Consider the following 22282-nt stretch of genomic DNA (forward strand, 5'->3'; position numbering starts at 1 on the left):
GGCACATGCCAGACCAGCCTTTTCCAAGCAAACCGACCACAGAGCTGTAACAACACGGCCTTTATTCTTTTTCCATGCGAGTTTTCCCATTATTAATTAAAAAAAACAACCCCAACAAGAAACCACAAACCCACCCCCAGGCCCCGGGGGGGCTCCGGGGTGGGGACAGCAGGAGGTCCTGGCGGTGCAGCGGCTCCAGTGCCACGTGGAGCTGTGCCCAGCACAGGTGGGGTGTGGGGTGTGGGGTGGACGTGGCACTGGTGGCAGCAGGGGCTGGGGCAGCCTCTATGTCGCCTTCTCGTAGGTGCGGGTGCAGACCACGTTGCCCATGGTGAGAGTCTGGGGGCAGATGATGAGAGAGGGGTTAGTGCAGCTCTTGGCCTGCCCTGGGCCGAGCCCTTCCCGGGTTTAACACCCTCTCCTTACCAGAGTTAACTTCCCATCCTTCAGCTCCCGCACCAGCGATGTCTCCTTCCCGTCCCACTTCTGCACGTGGACGAGTTTCCCGCCGTCCAGCTTCACCACAGACTGTGGGGAGAGATAAGGCCTGCTGTGAAACCCTCCTTCCCAGGCTCTCGGGGCTCTGGGGGGGCTTTATCCCTTGGAGGGGACGGTGCTGGGTGTCCTCTGCTCACGCTGGGGCCCCTCAGTGCTCGGGATCAGGCTGTGGGTGCCACCCTCGGGATGCCCATCTGGGATCATCCCACCCGGCTCGGTTAGTCCTTCTCAACCCAGGACAGGTCCTGCACTGTCCTCTGCTCGGTCACGGCCTCGGCTGCCCCAGCGTGCCCTCCCTGCCCCGGGGCCAGCGCTGGGAGCCCTGCCCGGGGCCGCATCCTGCTGCGTGGCCCCGGGAGCTGAGCCCGGCCGCTCCCCAGCGCGGCCCGCCGGCCCCGGAGGGCTCAGAGAGGCGGGGCGGGGATCGGGGCAGGTACCGGCGCTTTGAACCGCCACTTCTCTGCCCTCCGGAGGGCTTTTTGGAGGAGCTGATCCAGCAAACGGGCCTCTGCTCGCCGGGCCACTGCTGCTGACTCAGCCCCGAGCCCGGCCGTGCCAAGGGTGGTGTGACTGCACGGGGTTGTGCCAGGACAGGCACTGCCCCGGCCCCATCCTGCCCTGTGTCCCCCACCCCCTCGGGTGCCCCCATGGCTTGGGTCGGTTCACAGCTCCTGTGTACCCACAGCCCCAGGAGGGCTCTGGGTGCTCCCCCAGAGCTCAGCTGTCCCTACAGCTGGGTTGTCCCCACTGCTCAGGTGCCCAAGAGTTTGGGTACCTACAGGAATTTGAGTGCCCCACAGCCCTGGAAACCATTGCCAGAGGGCAGGGTTAGACGGAATACTGGGGAGAAACTTTTCCTGTGAGGGTGGGGAGGCCCTGGCCCAGGTTGCCCAGAGAAGCTGTGGCTGCTCCTGGATCCCTGGAAGTGTCCAAGGCCAGGTTGGACGGGGCTTGGAGCAACCTGGGCTAGTGGAAGGTGTCCCTGCCCATGGCAGGGGGTGGAACAGGGTGGGCTTTGAGGTCCCTTCCAACCCAAACCATTCCAGGATTCCATGCAGTCGTGGGTGCCCCACAGCTCCACACCCCCCCCCTGCCCCAGCCCTGCAGCCCTGGCCCTGCTGAACCATCACGTGCCCTCTGGCCCCCGGCCGAGGGGCACCACGTCCCCGGGCTGGGCAGGAGCTCTTGGCTGGTCACACGTTCCTGCTGCTTTGAACAGTCTCCAGCAGTTCCGGAGGGTGGGAATGGGGGTGGGAATGGTGGTGGGCAGGGCCCTGCTGCCCCGGGTCTGCCCGGCTCACACTCCCTCCCTTCCCCCCCATCCTCACTCCCTGCTCAGCTCTTGTGCTTCCTACTTTGGGGCTGGGGAGGGGCTTTGTGCCCAGCGAGCCTCAAGGTGCCCCCTGAGGTTCCCCCCGGGCTGGGTGGGGGACACGGGGCTGCCAGCTGCTCCCTGCATGGGGGATTCAGTGGTGTGCGGGAGCAGCAGCTGGAAACCAGGGAAAAGCAGGGGCTGGGTCAGTCCTGCAAGGGAAAATGTCTCTGCAGGGTGGGAGAGGCCATGAAAGGTGCTCTGACCTCCCTCAGGTGATTTTTCCCTTGCTCTTATGATGAGGAACAGCTCTGGCCAGAAGATTTTGGGCTCCCCAGGGACCCCCAGGGATGCATCAGCCCCTGGGGAGGCACCAGCTGGGTGGGATTGTCCAGGGGCTCAGTCCCTGTCCCTGCCTGCAGAGCTGCCTGCTTGGGAGGGCGGGCAAAGAGGGGGCTCAGCAAAGAGGGGGCTCAAAAAAGAGGTCTTGTGCTCCTCTCCCCCCGGAGTGGGGACACTCACCACCACCCCTCTACATCCCCTGGCCTCCTCTTGAGCAAGCTGGCACTTGCAAGCCCCGCTCTTGCACAACCTTCCCGTCAGCTCCGGGGCCCATCCTGCTCCCAGAGCTGCAAATCGGGCTGAGGGGGGGGTTGTGTGGACCAGACCAGGCTCGAGCACCAACCCCGGCGGGCAGAGGGGTGTTCCCCTTCCACAGGCAACCAGGACGGAACCCTGGAGCCACGGGCTGGACCCCCCGGAGCCCAGAGAGCCTCTGTGGGGTGGGCAGGGCCGGGGGCAGGGCCGGGGGCTCACCTTGACGTGCCTGTCGTCCGCCGTGGTCTCGTCGAACTCCTCGCCCAGCTTGAAGTTGATCTCGGTGTTCTTGAAGGTGCTCTGGGTCTTCACGGTGACCTTTTCTCCATTCACCTCGATGATGGTGGTGGGCTTGGTGAGCCCGGCCATCTGCCGCGTGGCAAAGCTCACGCCTGGGGGGAGAGGGTGGGGGCTGAGGGCGGTGGAGGGGCAGGATGCTCCTCTGATCCCTGCGGCATCACCCCGGAGCTCTCCCTCCCTCCCTCCCCGTGATTCATCCCCAAAACTGCTCCCCACCCACGGTCCTGGGGGGCTTTGCGTGCCTGCCACACTTGGGGGGGCTCTGGGGCACAAAGGGGCGTCCAGGGAATGCTGTCGTTGCTGAGGGGTGGATCCTGCACCGACACCCACCAGCTCCCGGGCTGGGTAAGGGGGGCACTGGTGCCTGTGCCCCCTCCCCGCGCTACTCCGGCGTGGGGGACGCACCCTGCGCGGGGGCTGGGGCTGGGGGCTGGGGGGCTTGGGGGCCAGTAAGGGCTGGGGGGTCCCGGGTGGCTCCCAGCACCCGGGGGGAGGCATCTCATCCCTCCACCCTGTGCCAAGGGTTGCCCAGGGGAAGAACGAGACCACCTCCCGCAGCCCCAGAGCCCCTCACCCAGCCCAAACCTCCGCACACAGAACCACGGAGCCCCTCCCAAAAAATCACCCACCCAGGCAGCAGCGACCCCCCCGCCGCCTGCCAGTCCCTCCACGCCAGACCCCCGCGTGTGGGGGGCTTCGCCGGGCAATTTGGGGAAGAGGGGTGTGTAAAAAAAAAAAAAAAAAAGGTGATGATGTGACTCCAACCCCGCTCAGCCCCCCCGTGCTCACCCAGAGCCTTCATGTACTCATCGAAATTGTTGGTCTCCACCAGCTTCCAGGTGCCCGCGAAGGCTTCCACCATGGTGAGGGGCTCTCGGGAGGTCGGGCGCGCTGCGAGCGTGGCACCGGCTGCAGCTGCCGCGGCCCCGCCGCCGCCTTAAATAACGTCCTCATCACATGATTGGAAAGAGCGCAGCGCTCCAGAAATACTCCCCCTGGCAGCGCTGGCAGCGGCCACTCCCGGCACGGCCACCCGGCCACCCGCCACCGGCCACCGACCCCCGCCGGGCCCCCCCGGGCTGGGGCAGAGACAGGGAGAGGGGCACTTGTGTCATGAGCTGTGCCGGGCTCGGCGGGGCCGGGGGTGCGGGGTGTGGGGAGCTGAGGCAGGGCAGGGCTGGGCACGGGGTGTGTGCCCACCGCAGGGGACGTGGGGAGGGGGCGGGCGCTGCCCGCGGCGGTGGCACACGGTCAGAACTTGGGGACACCGGCAGGGACAGTGCCCCTGGGGGACAGGGAGGCTGGGCTGGGGACACGGAGGGGCGGGGAGCACCAGGAGGTGTGTGGGGACATTTGGGGACTCCAAGGGAGTGTGGGGACATGTGTGACCCCCCCCTCAGCCCCCAGCTCCTTGTGTGTGTGGGGACACACGTGAGCCTGTCCATGTGCGTGTGGGGGCACATACGTGACCCCTGTGTGTGGGGACACACACGTGTGCCCCAGGGATGCTCTGTGTGTCGGGGGGACACTGGGGACATGGACAGGCACGGGGCTCTGGGACCCTCCCGTGTGTCCCCTCCCTTTGGGCTCCAGTGGCAGTGGGGTCGGGGTCAGTGCATCCCCCAGACCCGTCCCAGAGTGTGGGGTCACCCGTGGCCATGGGATTCTGTGTCCCCCAGTTCCTGGGGACGATCCTTCTCCTACCCCCATTCCCTGTCCCCAGAGGGACCCAGCTGGGGGTTCCAGTGTCCCTGAGCCCCATGGCTGCAGCACGTCCCCTCATCCTGGGGACTCTGGGGTCAGAGTGACCAAGTCCCTGAGTGACCTGGGGACACTTTCTCCCTGTGTCTGGCCCCAGTGTGTCACCACAGGCACCCAAAAATAGCCAGAGCTCGTGTTCAGCTTCCTCCTGCTGATGCTGCCACCGAGCACGACCCCTCACCTCGTGTCCTGGGGGGGACAGGAGCTGTCACTGACCCCTCAGCTCGTGTCCTGGGGGGGACAGGAGCTGTCACTGACCCCTCAGCTCGTGCCCTGGGGGGGACAGGAGCTGTCACTGACCCCTCACCTCTTGTCCTGGGGGGGACAGGAGCTGTCACTGACCCCTCACCTCTTGTCCTGGGGGGGACAGGAGCTGTCACTGACCCCTCACCTCGTGTCCTGGGGGAGAGAGGCACTGTCCCCACGGGATGGTGTCCACTTGCCCTGTCTGGGACACCCCCTGGGCTCGGCTCTCCCAGGTCAGACAGATGATTTATTCCCTGTGGAGCCAGAGCCCCCATCACCCCCACACATCCCATGGCCTGGGAGGGAACACAGAGGGCAAGGACTGTCCCCTTGTCCCCCCACCTGGGTGTCACTGTCCCAAACTTGCACAGCCCTGTCCCCACAGATGCTCCCACAACAACGGGACCATGAGATGGGAGCATTCACAGGAACAGCTGTCCATGTGCAGGGTCACCAATCCACAGGGAGACCAATCCACAGGGACACCCACCCAGAGGAACACCCATCCACAGGGAACACCAATCCACAGGGTCATCCACATGTAGGATTCCACACCCACAGGGTCACCCACCCGCAGGAACACTGATCCACAGGGTCACCCACCCCCAGGGTCACCCACCCACAGGACAGCCACCCACAGGGAACACCCATCCCTAGGGATACCCACTCATAGTGTCACCCAACCACAAGGAACACCAATCCACAGGGTCACCTACACATGGGGTCACCCACCCACAGGGACCCTGTGTAGGGACATCTGAGCACATGGACATCCATGGGCACACCTGTCCCTGCACATGGACACCCACAGGAGCACACACAGACACAGACACAGACACACACACACAGACACACACAGACACAGACACACAGACACACAGACACAGACACAGACACACAGACACACAGACACAGACACACACACACAGACACACACACAGACACACGCACACACAGACACACAGACACACACACATACAGAGGAGCACACCCACGGGCACAGCACCCTCACACGGGGATGCACAAAGGTGCCCACACACGCAGGTGCTCCATGCACGGAGGCACCTGTGCCCACGGACACCCCTGTGCAATGGAGCCCGTGCCCATGCACACAGTGCCCACACACACACACATACATGTACGCACACGTGTGCACCAGTGCCCCTGCACATGCACACGGGTGCCCACACACACACACACACACGTACACACACATGTGCACCAGTGCCCCTGCACATGCACACGGGTGCCCCTGCACATGGAGGCACATGAAAATGGATGCTCTTTCCCACGAATGCCCATGGACACGGATGCCCACACACGGGGGTGCACGTGCACACAGATGCCCACACACACGGATGCCCACACACATGGACATCCCTGCACACGTGTGCTCACGCACAAGGATGCCCACGCACAAGGATTCCCGTGCACATGGGTGCCCAGGAACACAAATGCCCACACACACAGATGCCCTCGTGCATGGATGCACACGCACACGGATGCACATGCACGTGGATATCCCTGCACGCAGGTGCCCACACATAAGCACGCACGTGCACAGGGATGCACACGTACATGGATGCACATGCATGGGGATGCACACCCACACATGCACACGGATGCACACGTACATGGATGCACATGCATGGGGATGCACACCCACACATGCACACGGATGCACACGTACATGGATGCACATGCATGGGGATGCACACCCACACATGCACACGGATGCACACGTACATGGATGCACATGCATGGGGATGCACACCCATACATGCACACGGATGCCCATGTAGGTGGGTGCCCATGCCCGTGGATCCCCTCACACCTGCACACGTATGCTCTGCACATGGATGGCTCTGCACATGCCCACACACACGGGTGCCCATGTACACGGATGCCCATGTACACGGGTGCCCACGCTCATGGATGCCCACGCACACGGAGGTACATGCACACGTGTGCCCTGCTCATAGACGGCCCTGCACATGCCCACACACGGGTGCCCACGCACACAGGTGTCCTCCCACACCCCACACCCTGTTCCACCGGGACTGGCCCCCACTCCGAGCGATGGACACAGTGCCCGGGAGCGCGGGAGCTGCCCGGTCCCCCCGGGGCTGGGTGCGGTGTGTCCCCGCACAGCTCTCCCTGTCCCGGCCACCGCCGGGGCAGTGACCAGAGAGAGGGGACTTGGGCTTCGGGATGGCTTTGCTGGTCCCACAGCGACAGCTATAGGTGACCATCCGGGATGGGATGGGTCCAGCTCCACGTCCAACCGCCCTGCCCGGCTCCGGCACCCCGGGCATCCAGCCCCTGGCCCGGGCAGAGCCGGCAGTGAATCCTCCCTCAGCCCCTCGGTACCCGGGCAGGAGGGTCCCGTCCCCGCCGCTGGCAGAAGCAGAGGATTTGGGAGAGCCCGGGAAACCCCCTCTCCGTGTCTCTCGCATCCCCGAACGCCGCAGGACCCCCCTGGCCCCGCTGCTTCCCCCAGTCCCGGGGCTGCGGGAGGGAACCCAGCGTGGGGACCCGTGGGTACCCCTGGCATGGGGCGCTGGGCATGCTCCAAACAGCATCGCCCTGCTCCCCACCCCCCAAAATCACCCATCTCCCCATACCCAGGAGCAGAGGCCACCCTGGGTGGGAACCCTCAGCGACGTGCTGGCTGCAGGGGGGGCTTTGCTTAAGGGCCGGGGGGGCTGTTGAGGTTGTGTCGTGCTCCCCTTTCCCCCCAGCTGTTGAGAAAGGCTCCCACACGCCCCAGAAGAACAGGTAGGAGACGAGGTGGTACCCAAAAACATCACAGTGAACACCACACTCAGCAAGAAACACCGTGGCTGCTCCTGCGGCCGGGAGGGCCCCCCCGGGGACCCCTCCGCGCTCGGCTCCGCCAAATGCCCCAGAAGAAAAATATTCCTCCCCCTGGAGAGGCAAAAAAAATTCCCCCCTCCGAGTCCTGGCCCAGGGCGTGGGTGGGAATGGCCCCTTTGTCACGGCAGGTCCCCCCCGTGTCCCCGCCGCTCCCCGTGCCGGGGGTGGCACTCGAGGGTCTGGGCTGCGGCAGCACCGAGGAAATCCCAGCGGACTCCGGCCGTGCCAGGAAAGCTGGGCTGGTGCCCCGCAGCCCCCTCCTCCCTCCGCTGGTCAGCAAAGTCCCCCCGGGGCGGGGTTAGGACGTGTCCTTCAGCTCGGGGCTGGGCGGCTGCGGAGGGGGCACCTCCGCCGAGGGAGACTGCATCTCCTGGGCACTGCCTGCGGGAGAGAGGAGGGGACGGAGTCGTGGGATAGAGTCAGAGAACGGAATCACAGGACATAATCACAGGATCACTGGGATTGGAAAAGCCCTCCCAGCCCATGGATCCCCCCTGTGCCCGATGCCCACCTTGTCCCCCAGCCCAGAGCACTGAGTGCCACGGCCAGGCCTTCCTGGGACACCTCCAGGGGTGGGGACTCCAAACCTCCCTGGACAGCCCCTTCCAGTGCCTGACCCCCCTTTCCATGGAGAAATTTCTCCTGATGTCCCACCTGACCCTCCCCTGGCACAGCCTGAGGCCGTTCCCTCTCCTCCTGTCCCTTGTTCCCTGGGAGCAGAGCCCGACCCCCCCCCGGCTCCCCCCTCCTGTCAGGGGGTTGCAGAGCCAGAAGGTCCCCCCTGAGCCTCCTTTTCTCCAGGCTGAGCCCCCCCAGCTCCCTCAGCTGCTCCTGCTGCTCCAGCCCCTTCCCAGCTCCCTTCCCTTCCCTGGACGTGCTCCAGCCCCTCAATGTCGTGAGGAGCCAGAACATGGGATGAGCACGGGAACCCCAGTTCCTGCCCGCCCCGTGTCACTCTCCATCCTCCTCCTCCTCCTTGCTGCCTACCTGCACTCAGGGACATCTCAGCCAGTTTGAGGGGCAGGTCAGCGGGGCTGACGCCGGCGGGCGAGCCCAGGATGTCGGGCAGGGCGTTGCGCCGGCCCGTCCTGCCGGAGGAGGCGAAGTCCAGCACAGGTTCCACCTCGGTCATGTTAACCCTGCAGAGAGATCACAGAATCACAGAATCACACAGTTAACCAGGTTGGAAAAGACCTCTGAGATCATCGAGTCCAACCCTTGATCCAACCCCACCTTGTCACCCAGCCATGGCACTGATGCCACATCCAGTCTCACCTTAAACACCTCCAGGGACGGTGACCCCACGCCCTCCCTGGGCAGCCCATTCCAATGCCTGATCCCTCTCTCTGTGAAGAACTTCCCAGTGTCCAACCTAAACCTCCCCTGGGGCAGCCCAAGGCTGTGCCCTCCTGTCCTACTGCTGGTTCCTGGGAGCAGAGCCCGACCCCCCCCAGCTCCCCCCTCCTGTCAGGGAGTTGCAGAGTCAGGAGGTCTCCCCTGAGCCTCCTCCTCTCCAGGCTGAGCCCCCCCAGCTCCCTCAACCTCTCCTCACAGCACTTGTGCTCCAGTCCCTTCCCCAGCCTCGTTGCCCTTCTCTGGCCCTGCTCCAGCCCCTCCATGTCCTCCCTTTAGCCCCCTGAGCACGGAGAGCAAAAAGGACCTGGCTGTGCTCTGGGCATGATGCTCTGCTGCCCCAGGGAGCAGGGCTGAGCCCCTGCACCCCCTCTGCCCCCACTGTGGGCCCCACAAGGCAAAGGCAGGGGCCACCCTGCCCGCAGGACTCTACATCCCCACCCTGGCACCTTTGGGTGCTCTGGTCTCTGCTGGTCACCCCATCATGGAGGAAGGGGCTCCCCGGGGGTCCCCAGCAGCCTTACCGGGCACCCTCCAGCCTGGTCCGGTGCCACGTGTCCCCCGTGCCCAGGGTCCTGCTCCACTCCCTGGCCTAGGGAGGGACCCCACGGGACACAGGGATTGCTCCTGGATGGGTCCCCTCCGGCTCTGACCTGGGGGGCAGAGCAGGGGGTCAGCAATGGGGCCAAGGGGGGTGGAGGAGGGAGAGGGGGGCGACCTGGGGGTGGGACAGGCTGTGTCCCCACGGGGAGCACCCACAGCACCCAGCACCCTCTGCCCTGGGTGGCTGCACCAGGATGGGCTGTGATGGGCAAGGACTCCTTGTCCCTGGTGGGAAGGCAGGAGGAGAGAAGGATGGATGGAGAGCAGGGATGGAGACAGGGAGGTGGGACATGGAGGGAGGCTGAGAGGGCACTGCCAGGGGACAAGGACACAGTGTCCCCAGTGCAGTGACCCTACCGTGTCCCTTGGGAGCAGCCCTCGCTGGCCCAGGGCAGGCAGCCCAATTCTGGGGTCCCCTGGGTGGGTGGGGGCTCTCCTGGGAAGCCCCTGGCACTGGGCAAATCCCGCTGGTGTGGAGCCACCCTGGTGCCCAGGCTGCTGGGATCACACTGGGATGTTGCTCAGCTCTGGGAGACACTTTGGGCTTTTGCTGTGATGGGTGGGGGGGACACAGGGGTGGCACAGGACATGGGTTCCCTCCACCCTCCCCAGACCCCCTTCACCCACTCCTAGGGCACAGGGACCCCCAGACCATCCCCCCCCAGGCCGGGTGCTGGTGGCAGTGCTGGCACTGCTGTCCCCACACTGGTGGTGGTGGCAGCTCGTCCTGCTGTGGCTCCATGACCCACCTGTGTCCCGCTGGGAATCCCAGGAGGACAAGCCCAGGTCCCCTCGGTGTCCTTGGGCTCAGGTGCCGTGGGAGCAGGACGGTGACCCGGCTGTGTGAGGGGAGAAATAAACCATGAACCCAGCAGGTAATGAACTGATTAATCACTGGGAGGTGATTAATGCCAGGGTAGCTGTGTCACGGGGGGGGGACCCTGCCTGGGGGGGACACCGAGGCACAGAGAGGGGCTGGGGGTGACAGGGGCAGGGCTGGTGGCCCTGGGAGGGGTGGCAAAGGTGGGATGTTCCCTGCACGCCTGCACCACCCACAGCCCTCTGGAGCCACACGTGTGTGCATTGGCACATGTGTGTGCATTGGCACATGTGTGTGTTTGTGTGTACCACCCTGGCCTGGTTGCTGTGTGTGACTGTCCATATGTGTGCAGCTGGAGCTGAGCCCCAGACTGTGCATGGGGGGGCCCTCTGGCACATGCATGTGCACGTGTGGTGTCCCATGGCACATGTATGTGCATGTGTGATGTCCCATGGCACATGTGTGTGGATGCTGGGCACCCTCTGACACGTGTGTGTGCGTGTGTGGTGCACTGTAATACGCGTATGAGACATGAGTGTGTGTTCATGGTGTCCCCTGGCACATGTATGTGCATGTGTGGTGTACTATCACACATGTATGAGACATGAGTGTGTGTGCATGGTGTCCCCTGGCGCATGTATGCACATGTGAGGCACCTCCTGGCACACACATGGCATGTGGGGTGTCCCATAGCACATGTGTGTGCACGCTTGGCAAAACTGGCACCTGTATGTGCATGTGTGGTGCCCTGTAGCACACGTATGTACATGTGTGGTGCATTGTAACACATGTATGTGCCTGCTTGGCACCCCCGAGACATGAATGAGCGTGCATGGTGTCCTCTGGCACACGTATGTGCATGTGTAGTGTCCCCTGGCACACATATGTGCAGGCTTGGCACTCCCTGGAACACATGTGTGGTGTCCCTTGGCACATGTATGTATATGTGTGGTGCATTGTAACACATGTGTGTGATTGCTTGGCACCCTCTGGCATACACGTGTGTGCTCATGTGGTGTCCCATGGCACATATATGTACATGTGTGGTGTGTTGTAGCACATGTGTGTGATTGCTTGGCACCCCCTGGCACACACGTGGTGTCCCATGGCACGTGTATGTACGTGTGGTGCATTGTAGCACACATGTGTGATTGCTGCCCAGGGCAGTGCTGGACTCCCCGACCCCAGAGGGATTTAACACACGTGTGGATGTGGCACTTGGGGACAGGGACGTGTGGATGTGGCCTTGGCAGGGCTGGGACTCGCTGATCCTGGAGGGCTTTTCCAACCTAAAGGATTCCCTGATCCCTTCTTCACACACCCACAGAAAGCCAAGTGTGCAGGCACACAGGGACACGCCTGGATAGCCACACACATGTGCACACACACACATGTGCACACACACACACACACACGTGTGCACGCACACACATGTACACACACACACATGACTCTTTGCACATCCCAGCGAGGCAGGAGCCCCTCAGGCTGGATCAAAGCTCCTTCCCGGCAGTCCCAGTGGCTCCAGTGCTGGAAAATCAGGAATAATCAGCCTCCAGGACCAGGCTGGATCCCATCTGTGTCCTTCCCGCTCGCAGGGATGCCGGGGGGGGGGGGGGGGTGTGACATCTGCACCTCACCCTGCCCAGAAAAGCTGCACAAGGGATCAGGACCCTCCTGCTGGGAGCCCCGAGGGGACTGTCCCAGGGCTGGGGGATCCTGAGCACTCCTAGGATGCAGCATCACTGTCCCAGGGAGCCCCTCAGGCTGTCCCACCTCCCTGGGCTCCCTGGGGACCAGATCCAAGTGCCAACACCTGCCCTGTGCTGGGCACTAACACGTCCTCCTGGTGCCACAGGCAAATCCAAGTCAACCTGGTCCCACAGGGAAATCCAACCCTACCTGGTCCCACAGGCAAATCCAACCTTACCTGGTCCCAAAGGGAAATCCAATCTCACCCTGATTCCACAGGCAAATCCAACCCTACCTGGTCCCACAGGGAAATCCAACCTTACCCTGGTCCCACAGGCAAATCCAACCCTACCTGGTCCCAAAGGGAAATCCAACCCTACCTGGTCCCAAAGGGAAATCCAACCCTACCTGGGCAAACAGTGCTGGACAAACCCAGTGAACCCCTCCAAGCACGAGCAGTTTCTGGGGCCTTAACGTGGTCTCAGCCTGAAAAAGCTCCTGGAGTCACATGGAAGGTCTTTGGGGCCGCTGGCTCCTGCTCTAATGCCCCTAATGGGATGTAGGAGGGAAGGGCAGAAATAACCCTTAATCCCTCCCAGAGATGGGCTGTGGTGGAAGGTGCTGGGAGAGGTGGAGGGAGGACATGGTATGTAGGGATGTGTGTTCCCTGGTCAAATTCCTTAGGAATATCAAAGCCCTGGAGGAAGGAAGGAGGGTGCTGACAGGGCAGAGAAAGGTGTGAACCACCCTGGGCATGGAGAAGCCAAAGGGACCAAGGGTTCAGTTTGGGGTCAGACCCCTCCATGGGCACATCCATGATCAAGGCAGGGGTTGTCCCCTGTGCCACAGCGACTCGGGGTGCTGGGGGTGGCAGAGAGCAGAACACACTCGCCCCAAACATCATCTGCCAGAGCCAGAACCTGGAGCCTGGGGACAGTGGGGCACCCACCAGGGCCACAGCACAGCTTTGCCAAACACATTCCCTCCCCCAGGGCACACAAAGCAGGAAGGCTCCAAGGGGTTTAGGACCTGGGTGATGTTACAGTGTTGTTAAGGATTCATTTAACCATAAGGATTTGCTTCTTCAGCTTCTGAGTGGTGGATGGGTCATGAGCTCATCTGGGAGGTGGGTTTGGGTCATTTAATGCTCTTGGCTCTCTCTATATGGAGGGTTCCTCCTGCTTGTTTCATTCAAAGTGTTACAGACTCTGTGCTGGGAAAAACTGCAGCACAGCACGAGGCCTCCCGAAATGTTGGGGTTATTAAGAGATGATGAACACGATGAAAAATGGGAAAGATTTCCCAGGGTGTAAATGTAACATCGAGTTAAATGAGCGTTGCAAGCCAGGAAGGAAAGAGCTGCCCCAGATCAGAAGGGAATGAGAGCAGTATCCAGGAAAATGAGCCAGGAGTCCACATGGAAGGGAACTGCAGCGGGGCTGGGATAACCAGAGACCGACAGCCAGCAGACAGCCCGAGCAGCCCCCGGAGCCTGGAACAGCAGATGGCAACAATTAGGCACAGGATAAAATCTGGAGAGCCCAGAGCTCTCCCCTGGAGGAGGCAGGGTTGGTCCTGGTGGATCCCTGTCCAGGCAGGCAGCAGAGCTCCTGTGCCCGAGCCCAGGGGATGCTCAGCAGCTGCCCAGGAACAGCTCCAGGATCTCAGGGAGAGGGAAGGATGGGTTTAGGAGGGGCAGGTCCTGTCTGACCAACCTGGTCTTTCATGACGAGGTGACCCACCTGGTGGGTGAGGGGAAGGTGTGGATGTGTCTGCCTGGACTTCAGCCAAGCCTTGGACACCATCTCCCATGGGACACTCCTGGAAAAGGCTTGGCCAGGGGCACCCTGGGCTGGGTTAGGGACTGGCTGGAGGGCCAGAGAGTGGTGGGGATGGAGCTGCATCCAGCTGGGATCCATCACCAGTGGTGTCCCCAGGGATCAGTGGTGGGGATGGAGCTGCATCCAGCTGGGATCTGGTCACCAGTGGTGTCCCCAGGGATCAGTGCTGGGCCCAGTTCTGTTTAATGTCTTTACTGATGATTTAGATGAGGGGATTGAGTCCACCATCAGCAAATGTGCAGCTGACACCAGGCTGGGGGTGTGTTGATGTGCTGGAAGGCAGGAGGGCTCTGCAGAGGGACCTGGCCAGGCTGGATCCAGGGGCTGATTCCAGGGGGATGAGGTTCAAGCAGGCCAAGGGCTGGGTCCTGCCCTTTGGCCACAACAACCCCCGGCAGCTCCAGGCTGGGCCAGAGGGGCTGGAGAGCAGCCAGGCAGGAAGGGAGCTGGGAGTGGGGATGGACAGGGAGCTGAACAGGAGCCAGAGTGTGCCCAGGGGGACAAGAAGGCCAATGGATCCTGGCCTGGATCAGGAATAGGGTGGCAGCAGGAGCAGGGAAGGGATTCTGCCCCTGTGCTGGGCACTGGTGAGGCCACCCCTGGAGTGCTGTGTCCAGTTCTGGGCCCTCAGCTCAGGAAGGACATGGAGGGGCTGGAGCAGGGCCAGAGAAGGGCAACGAGGCTGGGGAAGGGACTGGAGCACAAGTGCTGTGAGGAGAGGCTGAGGGAGCTGGGGGGGCTCAACCTGGAGAGGAGGAGGCTCAGGGGAGACCTCCTGACTCTGCAACTCCCTGACAGGAGGGGGGAGCCGGGGGGGGTCGGGCTCTGCTGCCAGGAACCAGCAGTAGGACAAGAGGGCACAGCCTTGGGCTGCCCCAGGGCAGGTTTAGGTTGGATTTAGGAAGAATTTCTTTGCAGAGAGGGTGCTCAGCCATTGGAATGGGCTGCCCAGGGAGGGGGTGGGGTCCCCGTCCCTGGAGGTGTTTAAGGACAGACTGGATGTGGCATCAGTGCCATGGGCTGGGAACCACGGTGGGGTTGGATCAAGGATTGGACTTGATGATCTTGGAGGTCTTTTCCAACCTATCTGATTCTATGATCCTGTGGCAAAAAATATTGTCCCAAACTCGTCATTTCCTGGGAAGGGAGGAAAAGGCCCCAAGGATGTTGGCTGGTGTGGGAATATTTCAGGTGCACATAAAGAATGACACAGAAAACAGGTTTTGCTTCACACAGGGAATTCTCAACCTGAGTGCCTGGAGATGATGATCCCTCCTGACAGTGGGAGTGGGTGGGATGGAGCTTCCAACCCCCATCCCAGTGGGGAATGCTGGCACCCCATTGCCTGCCCTTGGCAGCAAAACATCTCTGACCATGGGCTGGCACTTTTGTCCTGGAATCCCCAGGTTTCCAGGGGGCTGGGCAGGAGCCTGGGCCAGTTCAGGTCCTGCTGGACACCTTTGGAGTGATGTTGGCTGTGAAGCTGTGCAGGGAGGGATCAAAGGGAAGCTACACTTGGATGCTCAGAGCACCATTGAAATCACATACTGGTTTTCCCCCAATTTTTCCCTGACTCCTTCTCACCCCACGGCCTCAGCTCCTTCCCAAAGCTTTGAGGAATCATTCCAGCAGGATTTCTAAGTGGAGGTTGTACTGGTAGCTTCCCAAAGCCTGAGAACCTCCAGGGCATCCAAACCTGCAGGGTTTGGCCCTTCTGTGTGATTCCCAGCAAACCCCATGTCCAAAAGGCTCCTGGCACGTGGGCTCCCCCTTCCTCCCCTCTCGTGGAGCAGAGGATCCTCCTCGTTAGGATAATGCACTTACACAGTAATTCCCATTACCCTCTAAGCCCTTCCCGTGGTGTCCTGCCCTGAGCTTTGACCTTCCTCCTTGTTTTTGCTCTGTCACACACACCCTGGCAGCCAGAGCAGCTTTCCCTCTTCTCCACCATTCCTGCTCCTGCCTGGAGGGACTCATCCATCTGTTTGGGGTGTGTTGAAATGTCCCTTCCCTCCACCCTCCTCACATCCCCCCTCTCCCTCTCCTTGCTCCCTCCCTGCTCCCCATGGCTGCCCTGTAGATGTGCAGGACCAGCTCTGGGCTCAGTCCCATCCCTGCTCATCCCCCAGTCCTCAATCATTCTGCCTAAACCTCTCCCTGGATTCCAGGATGCTTTTAATGATCAGCCTTCCCTTGCCTTTATTCACCCTCTGTTCCCTTTTTACACCTTGGGACTGACTGCCCAGAGCAGCTGTGGCTGCCCCATCCCTGGAAGTGTCCAAGGCCAGGTTGGACAGGGCTTGGAGCAACCTGGGCTAGTGGAAGGTGTCCCTGCCCATGGAATGAGATGAGCTTTAAGGTCTCTTCCAGCCCAAACCAGTCTGGGATTCTATGACTTCTTTTTTTATTAGAATTTTTCTACAGCTGTAGGACTTTAGAACTTTTTTTTTCACACTTAAACCTGTCCTAGGTAAGGCCAACCAAGATGGAACATAAACCCTTCCCTGGATGGGCTCATCTGGGCTTGTTGGATACTGGTACAGAAATTCTTGTTCAAAGCCAGGAGTGAGAAGGAAGGACTCCAAAATGGGGCATTGATAATCTTCATTCCCTGTAATTCCTGGATGCCCACAGGGAGATGAGCACAGGAGGTGGGTTTTGCTGTGACATCCATAGGCTGGAGCCTCTGGATGTGTTCTTGCTCCACCAGACAAGGGGATGATGGCAGAGCTCAGCTGTGTTTAACACTCCCATGAAAACCAGGAAAAAAATCTAAAATCCAACCTGAGTCTCTCCAGACAGGATTTCAGGCTGTTTGTATAAATTGTCCCCTCTGTTTATAATGCTGGAAACACAAACCAGAGCGAGTCCTGCTCCAAGATGAGAGTGAATCCACCTCACTGACATCCCAACCCAGAGTTTTCCTCCAGGACAAACCCAAAGGCTTCCAACCCAAATGCCCCCAGACCTCAAGGTGCTCATCCCACACCAGGGCTTGGCTTCCCCCAAAGGTGGTGACCACAGATAAAATCCCCTTTTGATCCTGCAGGCCTGGATTGGGCAGGAAAAGGCTCTCTGGAGGACTCAGTTTAATCCCAGCACAGCCCTGCTGATCTCAGCACCTCCCATGAGTCCATGCACAGATAAAATTGAGGCACCTTTTCCCATGGGAGCAGCTCACGGGGCATCCTGGAAAGATGCTGAAGGCACCAGGGAAACACAAATGAGTGATTCCCTCTGGATCACCCGGATTTCATCCCTGGACAAGCCTGAGCTGGTCTAATTAAAGAGCAAAGCACCAGAAGCTCAGCAGGCAGAGGCACGAGGACGTGGGCTGACGGTGGAGCAGCACTGCCAGGCTTCATCCTGCATCCCAATATCCAGCACTGGAGAGGGGATGGATAACCTGGATAACCTCAGCTGTGCTGGCCCCCTCACTCAGAGAGGGAATGGCAAAATCCCAGCTCCTCTTCTGCTCCCTCCTGGGGCTCCCAGCCCAGCTGACATCGCTGCTTCCCTTCCCTCCTGCTCTCCCCTGAGCTCCCAGTTCCCCCCCGGGGAATGTTTCCATCACTTTGGGCTAAAAACAAGCACTTCTGGCTTTTACCAGCACGTGGAACAGGGTTCCTGCTCCCCGGGGGCGGGAGGGGGGAGGTCCCCGTGCAGGGATGCAGGGAGGGCTCTGGGAATGCTGCCGCCAGGGATGGAGCTGCCTGGCAATAGGATAGCCCTGAGGAAAGATCCATCAGCTCCCTCCCCAGGCTCTGACACTCGGGCTGAGCAAAGCACGGGAGCGGGAGCAGCTCTGGGACAGCAGGAAGGTCCCCTCCCTGTGGCACAGCCCTCCCTGCTCAGTGGCACCAGGGAAATGAAGAACTCCCAAAAATCACCGGTGATGTTCCAGCTGGGGATGTTTTCTGTGGGAACAGGGCAAATCCCGAGGGCTGACAGTGCTGGCAGCTCCAGGAGAGGGAACAGCTCCACGAGCCAGCTCAGCACCAGCAGTGAGAGAGACCCTCAGCCCACATGGTTTGGGTGGGGATGGGGATTGTTCCTTAAAGAGAATTCTCCTGAGCCCACCCCTGATCCCCCAGGCTGGGGATCCCAGAGCTCCCAGGGGGGAGATGCTGTCCTGCATCCCAGGGAGGGATGGAGACATCCCAGGGAGGGATCCCACAACATCCCAGGTAGGGAAGGAGGATTTCCAGCAAGGGATCCCAGCACATCCCAGGGAAGGATGCAGGGAGGGATTCCACCAAATCCCAGGGAAGGATGCAGGGAGGGAGGGAGGAATCTCACTGAACACCAGGAAGGGATGGGAGCTTACCAAGGAGGGATGCAGGGAGAAATCCTGCCACATCCCAGGGAAGGGTGCAGGCAGGGATCCCACCACGTCCAAGGAAGGAATGGAAGCTTCCCAGGCAAGGGTGCAGGGAGGGATCCCACCACATCCCAGGGAGTGATGGAAGCTGCCCCAGCCACTCCCAGACCAGCCAGGTGTTTGCCAGCCTGTGGGCTGTGACCTCTTCCAGGGCTGGGGAGCAGCCCCACCTCCACCCCCGTCACTTACTCACCTTTAATTAACTGATTAAAGGTAAATTGGTGTGGTGGGAGGAGAGCAGGCATTTCCCTGGGGAATTTGGGGTGCTGGGTGAGCCCTTATCCCCCACACTCCTCAGTCCCTTCCACTGCATTTGGATCCTTTTTGAGTCCAAGGGGGAAACTCAGCCCCTTTGACATGAGGGGGATGGAAACCCCTCCCCAGCCCCTTGGAGAGGGCCCTGCACCAGGGATGGACCAGCCCTGCTCTTGGAGCGAGGGAGGTAAACAGGAGGTGATCCAAAGGGAGGGAATTAGGATGGTGGAGCCCTGGATAATGGAGCTCCCACTGTAACCTTCACTTAACTGCTCCAACACTCCACAGGCTGGAATTTTGCATAACAAACATGTTACCCACCCCTCCATCCCTTTAATTCTTCAGCAGTTTCAGGCTCCCCCCTCCCCAAACGGCTTTTCATCCCCTGCTCCAGCCTGAGCATCCCTGGTGGGAGCTGAGGGACCCAATCAGAGCTCCTGGGACGGGGACAGGAACATCCTCGAGTCTGCCAAGCATGGGGGTGGCACAGGGATTCGTGCCAAGGGAAACCCGAGGAGCTGTAAGGATGCCGTGGGCTGTGGGCTGCTGGGGGGGCACGGGGGGCCAGCTGGGTGCCTGCAAGCACATCCTGGGCTGGGTGCCACCCAGGGCTTCGTGGCAGAGTCTCCAGGAATTTCTGGAATGCAGCGGGACGGCCTCGGGCTCAGCCAGGCACTGCAGGAGCTCCTCTCCCAGCACGAGGTCCCTCTTCTCCTCCTGCCACTGGTGGCACCTGGGGAGGGCCACGGTCCAGCTGGGAATGGCTGAGAGGGCAGCAGGGTGTCCTGAGGAAGCAGCACTGAATGTGGAGGAGGCAGGATATGTGCAGGCACCCAGATAATTCATTCATTTGGGGGAGCAGAGCCAGCTGAAGGCTTTCCAGGCCACCAGCAGCAGCTGGTACCTCCGGCTCCCCGGGGAGCCCCAGGCATGTGCTTCCCCCAGGCCCCTGGATGCTGGCAGATCATCTCCTTCCCACTGCAACTCATCCCAGGAAGGGGGTGGGAAACTTCCAGGACACCCTGCTCTCCAGGCAGCATCCTCTCACAAGGGGTGGAGAGGCCCTGCATGGAGGCAATCCAGCTGTTTTCCTCCATCCCTGCACAGATCCCGGGAGCATCATTGGGATTCTCCGGCGTGGTGGCTGTCACAGCACCTTCCCCACCACCCAGTGGCACCCACTCAGCTCCCAGGGAGCTGCCAGGGAAGGGACCAAAAGCCAAGGAGGGAAGAAATGCATGCAGACACCCTGGAATCTGTGCAGGCACCCTGGGATCAGGGGCATGGCTGGAAATGCCCATCCCTGAGGGAGCAGAGCCGGATCCAACCCCCCTGGGCTGAGCCAGGGGTCAGAACAGCCTGCCAAGGAGCCAAGGGCAGGGCAGGGCAGTGTCCCCCTCCTGTCCATGGTGCCGTGTCCCCCCTGGGCCCTGGAGCACCCTGTCCTGTGGGGGAGCACAGGCCAGGGCAGGAAAGGGGGACAGAGCTTCTCTGGCTGACCCAGCAGATGAACCCCAAGGTTTTGCCCCAAAAGTGGCTGTGACCAAACCCCAACAACCTCCCCCCCGAGCACCCCCAGCTCCAGTTGCCTCCCCCTCTGCCTCCCAGCATCCCAGTCTGGGGAGAAATGTTCTGACTCCCCCAGTCTCAAAAAGTGTGAACTTGGTTCAGCTGTCGTGGTTTCACCTCCAAAACCTTCTTTTTTTTTATTTTTTTTTTTTTGGGGGGGGGAGAAGGTGCTGAGGGGATAAAGGGTGGAGACAGGGAGACAATGTCCATTCCACCCCCACCCCCCATTACATCTCCCACCTCTCCTGCCTGGCCGTGCCCACAGGGACATCCCAGGAGGAGCCCCCTGTGACAGCAAGGCCTGAGGTGTCCCGTGGTGGACACCCCAAGGTCACGGGCTGGGGGCATTCGGGGTGAGCCCAGCACATCCTGCCTCTGCCACCTCCCCGGCGGCACTGCCGCGCAGCCAGGGGACAGGAGCCAGCTCCGGGGACCAAAGGGACCCGATCCAAGCATCTGCAGGGGCAGTCTGCCAAAATGATGCCCTGAAGGTGGGGAGGAGGAGTTGTCCCCCGGGGAAGCCCTTTCCTGCCGGCAGGATGCCGCCCCGGGAGGAAGCACCAGACGAGCGTGTCCCCTGCACCGAGCGGGTCTCAGCTGTCACTGCACCGGGACCCCCCTGCTCCCCGGGCCCCCAATCATCCGGGAAGCTCTAATCTGGGAAGCTGAAGGCTGGAGCTGGAGCTGGGGGAGGAGGGGAATTGTGGCGGTCCCTGAGATGAGGACAGGGCAGGGTGAAAGGTGGAGGGGGCAGTGGTGACCCCCAGACCTGCCAGGGAGGAGAGGGCAGGGGGTGGGTGCCAGGGAGGGACGGAGGTGCCACCACGGGGGTTGATCTGAAGCGCCCACCCTGAGACAGATGTGCCTTGCTCGGTGCCTGACCACTGCTCCCCCAAATCCTCCCCGGAGCCCCCCGCTCCCGGTGGGATGGGCAAACCTCCCAAACCCTCGAGAGACACTCCCTGCCCTGCTCAGCACCGCAGCTGCCACAGACCTTCATCCCCCCCAAACCCCCCCGCCCCCCGAGGTGGTGGGTGCCCGTCCCCTGCCCCTCCCGCCTCTCCCCCGGGGAGATGTCCAGGGGGGACACTCCTTTCCCGGGATGGGCTCCCAATCCCCACGGGAGGCTCCTGTTCCCCAGCCCCCAGGAGCACAGGGCAGCCCCGCCGTGGCCCAGGGCCTCGGTGCCACCGCGGCACCGTCAGCGCTCACCTGGTGGCACCGGCGGCACCGGCGCGGGTTTGGTGTCGGTACCGAGGATGGGGTCGGGGCTGGGGCCGGGGCCGGTGCTGATGCCGGGGACACTGCTGATGCCGGTTCTGGTGCCGGTGCTGATGCCGGTGTTGGTGGGGGTGCCCGTGTCGATGCTGATGCCGGTGGCGATGTCGGTGTCGATCCCGGTGGCGATGCCGGCGGTGATGTCGGCTGTGGTGTCCCGATGCTGATGCCGGCGGTGATGTCGGCTGTGGTGTCCCGGTGCTGATGCCGGCGGTGATGTCGGCTGTGGTGTCCCGGTGGTGATGCCGGTGCCGGTGCCGGCGGTGCTGCCGGTGCCGGTCGCAGTCGGGCGGCCCGGGGAAGGCAGGCAGGGATGCAGGAAGGATGCTCGGCGCTCGGCAGCAGCCGCGGGGAATCCTCGGGCTCCAGGCGGCCCTGGGGCACCCGGGGCCGAGCCGCCGCCGCCGCCGCCGCCGCTCCCGCCCCGCGCCGCCGCTCCCGCCCGGCCCGGCCCCCGCTCGGCGCGGGGGGGACCCTCCGCCGGCCCCGCCCGCCGCCCCCCCGCGCTCCCCCCGCCGCCGGGGCCGCCCCCAAACCCCCCCGGGCTGCTGTGTCCCCGCGTCCCCCCGCGCCGAGACATGGGGGGAGGCGGCTGGGACACCCGTCTCCCCCCGGGGCTCCCCGTCACTCTGCCCCGGTGGGTCCCCCAGCCCGGGCAGGGGGCTCGCAGCCCGGCGTGGGCACCAGCCCCGCTCGGGGAAAAGGGCGATTCCCCCCAATTCCTTCTGAATTCGTGTTCCCGGTTGCAGCCCTGGGGGAAGAGCCCCACGGGGGATGGGCTGAGGGGGCTCAGCTCGCCCACCGGGACAGCTCGGCCCCAGCACACGCCGCTCCTCGAGCATTTAGTGCAGCCAAAACCAATCGCCAGGCTCCAAAAAAACAATGAAAAAATGTGTGGC

The 22282-nt window shown here is 62.2% G+C and overlaps 2 protein-coding genes across 2 annotated transcripts; both read right to left on the minus strand.

The window, feature by feature from the left end:
* Positions 1 to 45: 45 nt before the first annotated feature.
* Positions 46 to 3656, minus strand: FABP3 (fatty acid binding protein 3). Its single transcript, XM_051773950.1, has 4 exons — positions 3497 to 3656; positions 2627 to 2799; positions 427 to 528; positions 46 to 339 (listed from the first exon to the last, which is right to left on the minus strand). Exons 1-4 carry the CDS (start codon positions 3567 to 3569, stop codon positions 286 to 288), a joined length of 402 nt encoding a protein of 133 aa, XP_051629910.1. The 5' UTR covers positions 3570 to 3656; the 3' UTR covers positions 46 to 285.
* A 3201-nt stretch (positions 3657 to 6857) lies between these two features.
* Positions 6858 to 21875, minus strand: LOC127463913 (cAMP-dependent protein kinase inhibitor beta-like). Its single transcript, XM_051773951.1, has 5 exons — positions 21318 to 21875; positions 10297 to 10386; positions 9469 to 9597; positions 8579 to 8730; positions 6858 to 7972 (listed from the first exon to the last, which is right to left on the minus strand). Exons 4-5 carry the CDS (start codon positions 8721 to 8723, stop codon positions 7890 to 7892), a joined length of 228 nt encoding a protein of 75 aa, XP_051629911.1. The 5' UTR covers positions 8724 to 8730; positions 9469 to 9597; positions 10297 to 10386; positions 21318 to 21875; the 3' UTR covers positions 6858 to 7889.
* Positions 21876 to 22282: the final 407 nt, after the last annotated feature.

This window comes from Manacus candei, unplaced genomic scaffold (assembly GCF_025592945.1).
Source record: "Manacus candei isolate 608988 ecotype Guabito, Panama unplaced genomic scaffold, ASM2559294v1 h1tg000180l, whole genome shotgun sequence".
NCBI lineage: Eukaryota > Metazoa > Chordata > Aves > Passeriformes > Pipridae > Manacus > Manacus candei.

Bases quoted from the DNA above. Each gene is read 5' to 3' on its own strand.
- FABP3 (XM_051773950.1), bottom strand. From the start codon at position 3,569: ATGGTGGAAGCCTTCGCGGGCACCTGGAAGCTGGTGGAGACCAACAAT. The intron at 2,800-3,496 runs GTGAGCACGGGG...CTCTCCCCCCAG, and splicing joins TGAGTACATGAAGGCTCTGG to GCGTGAGCTTTGCCACGCGG. The intron at 340-426 runs GTAAGGAGAGGG...ATCTGCCCCCAG, and splicing joins AGGATGGGAAGTTAACTCTG to ACTCTCACCATGGGCAACGT.
- LOC127463913 (XM_051773951.1), bottom strand. From the start codon at position 8,723: ATGACCGAGGTGGAACCTGTGCTGGACTTCGCCTCCTCCGGCAGGACG. The intron at 7,973-8,578 runs GTAGGCAGCAAG...TCTCTCCCGCAG, and splicing joins TGAGATGTCCCTGAGTGCAG to GCAGTGCCCAGGAGATGCAG.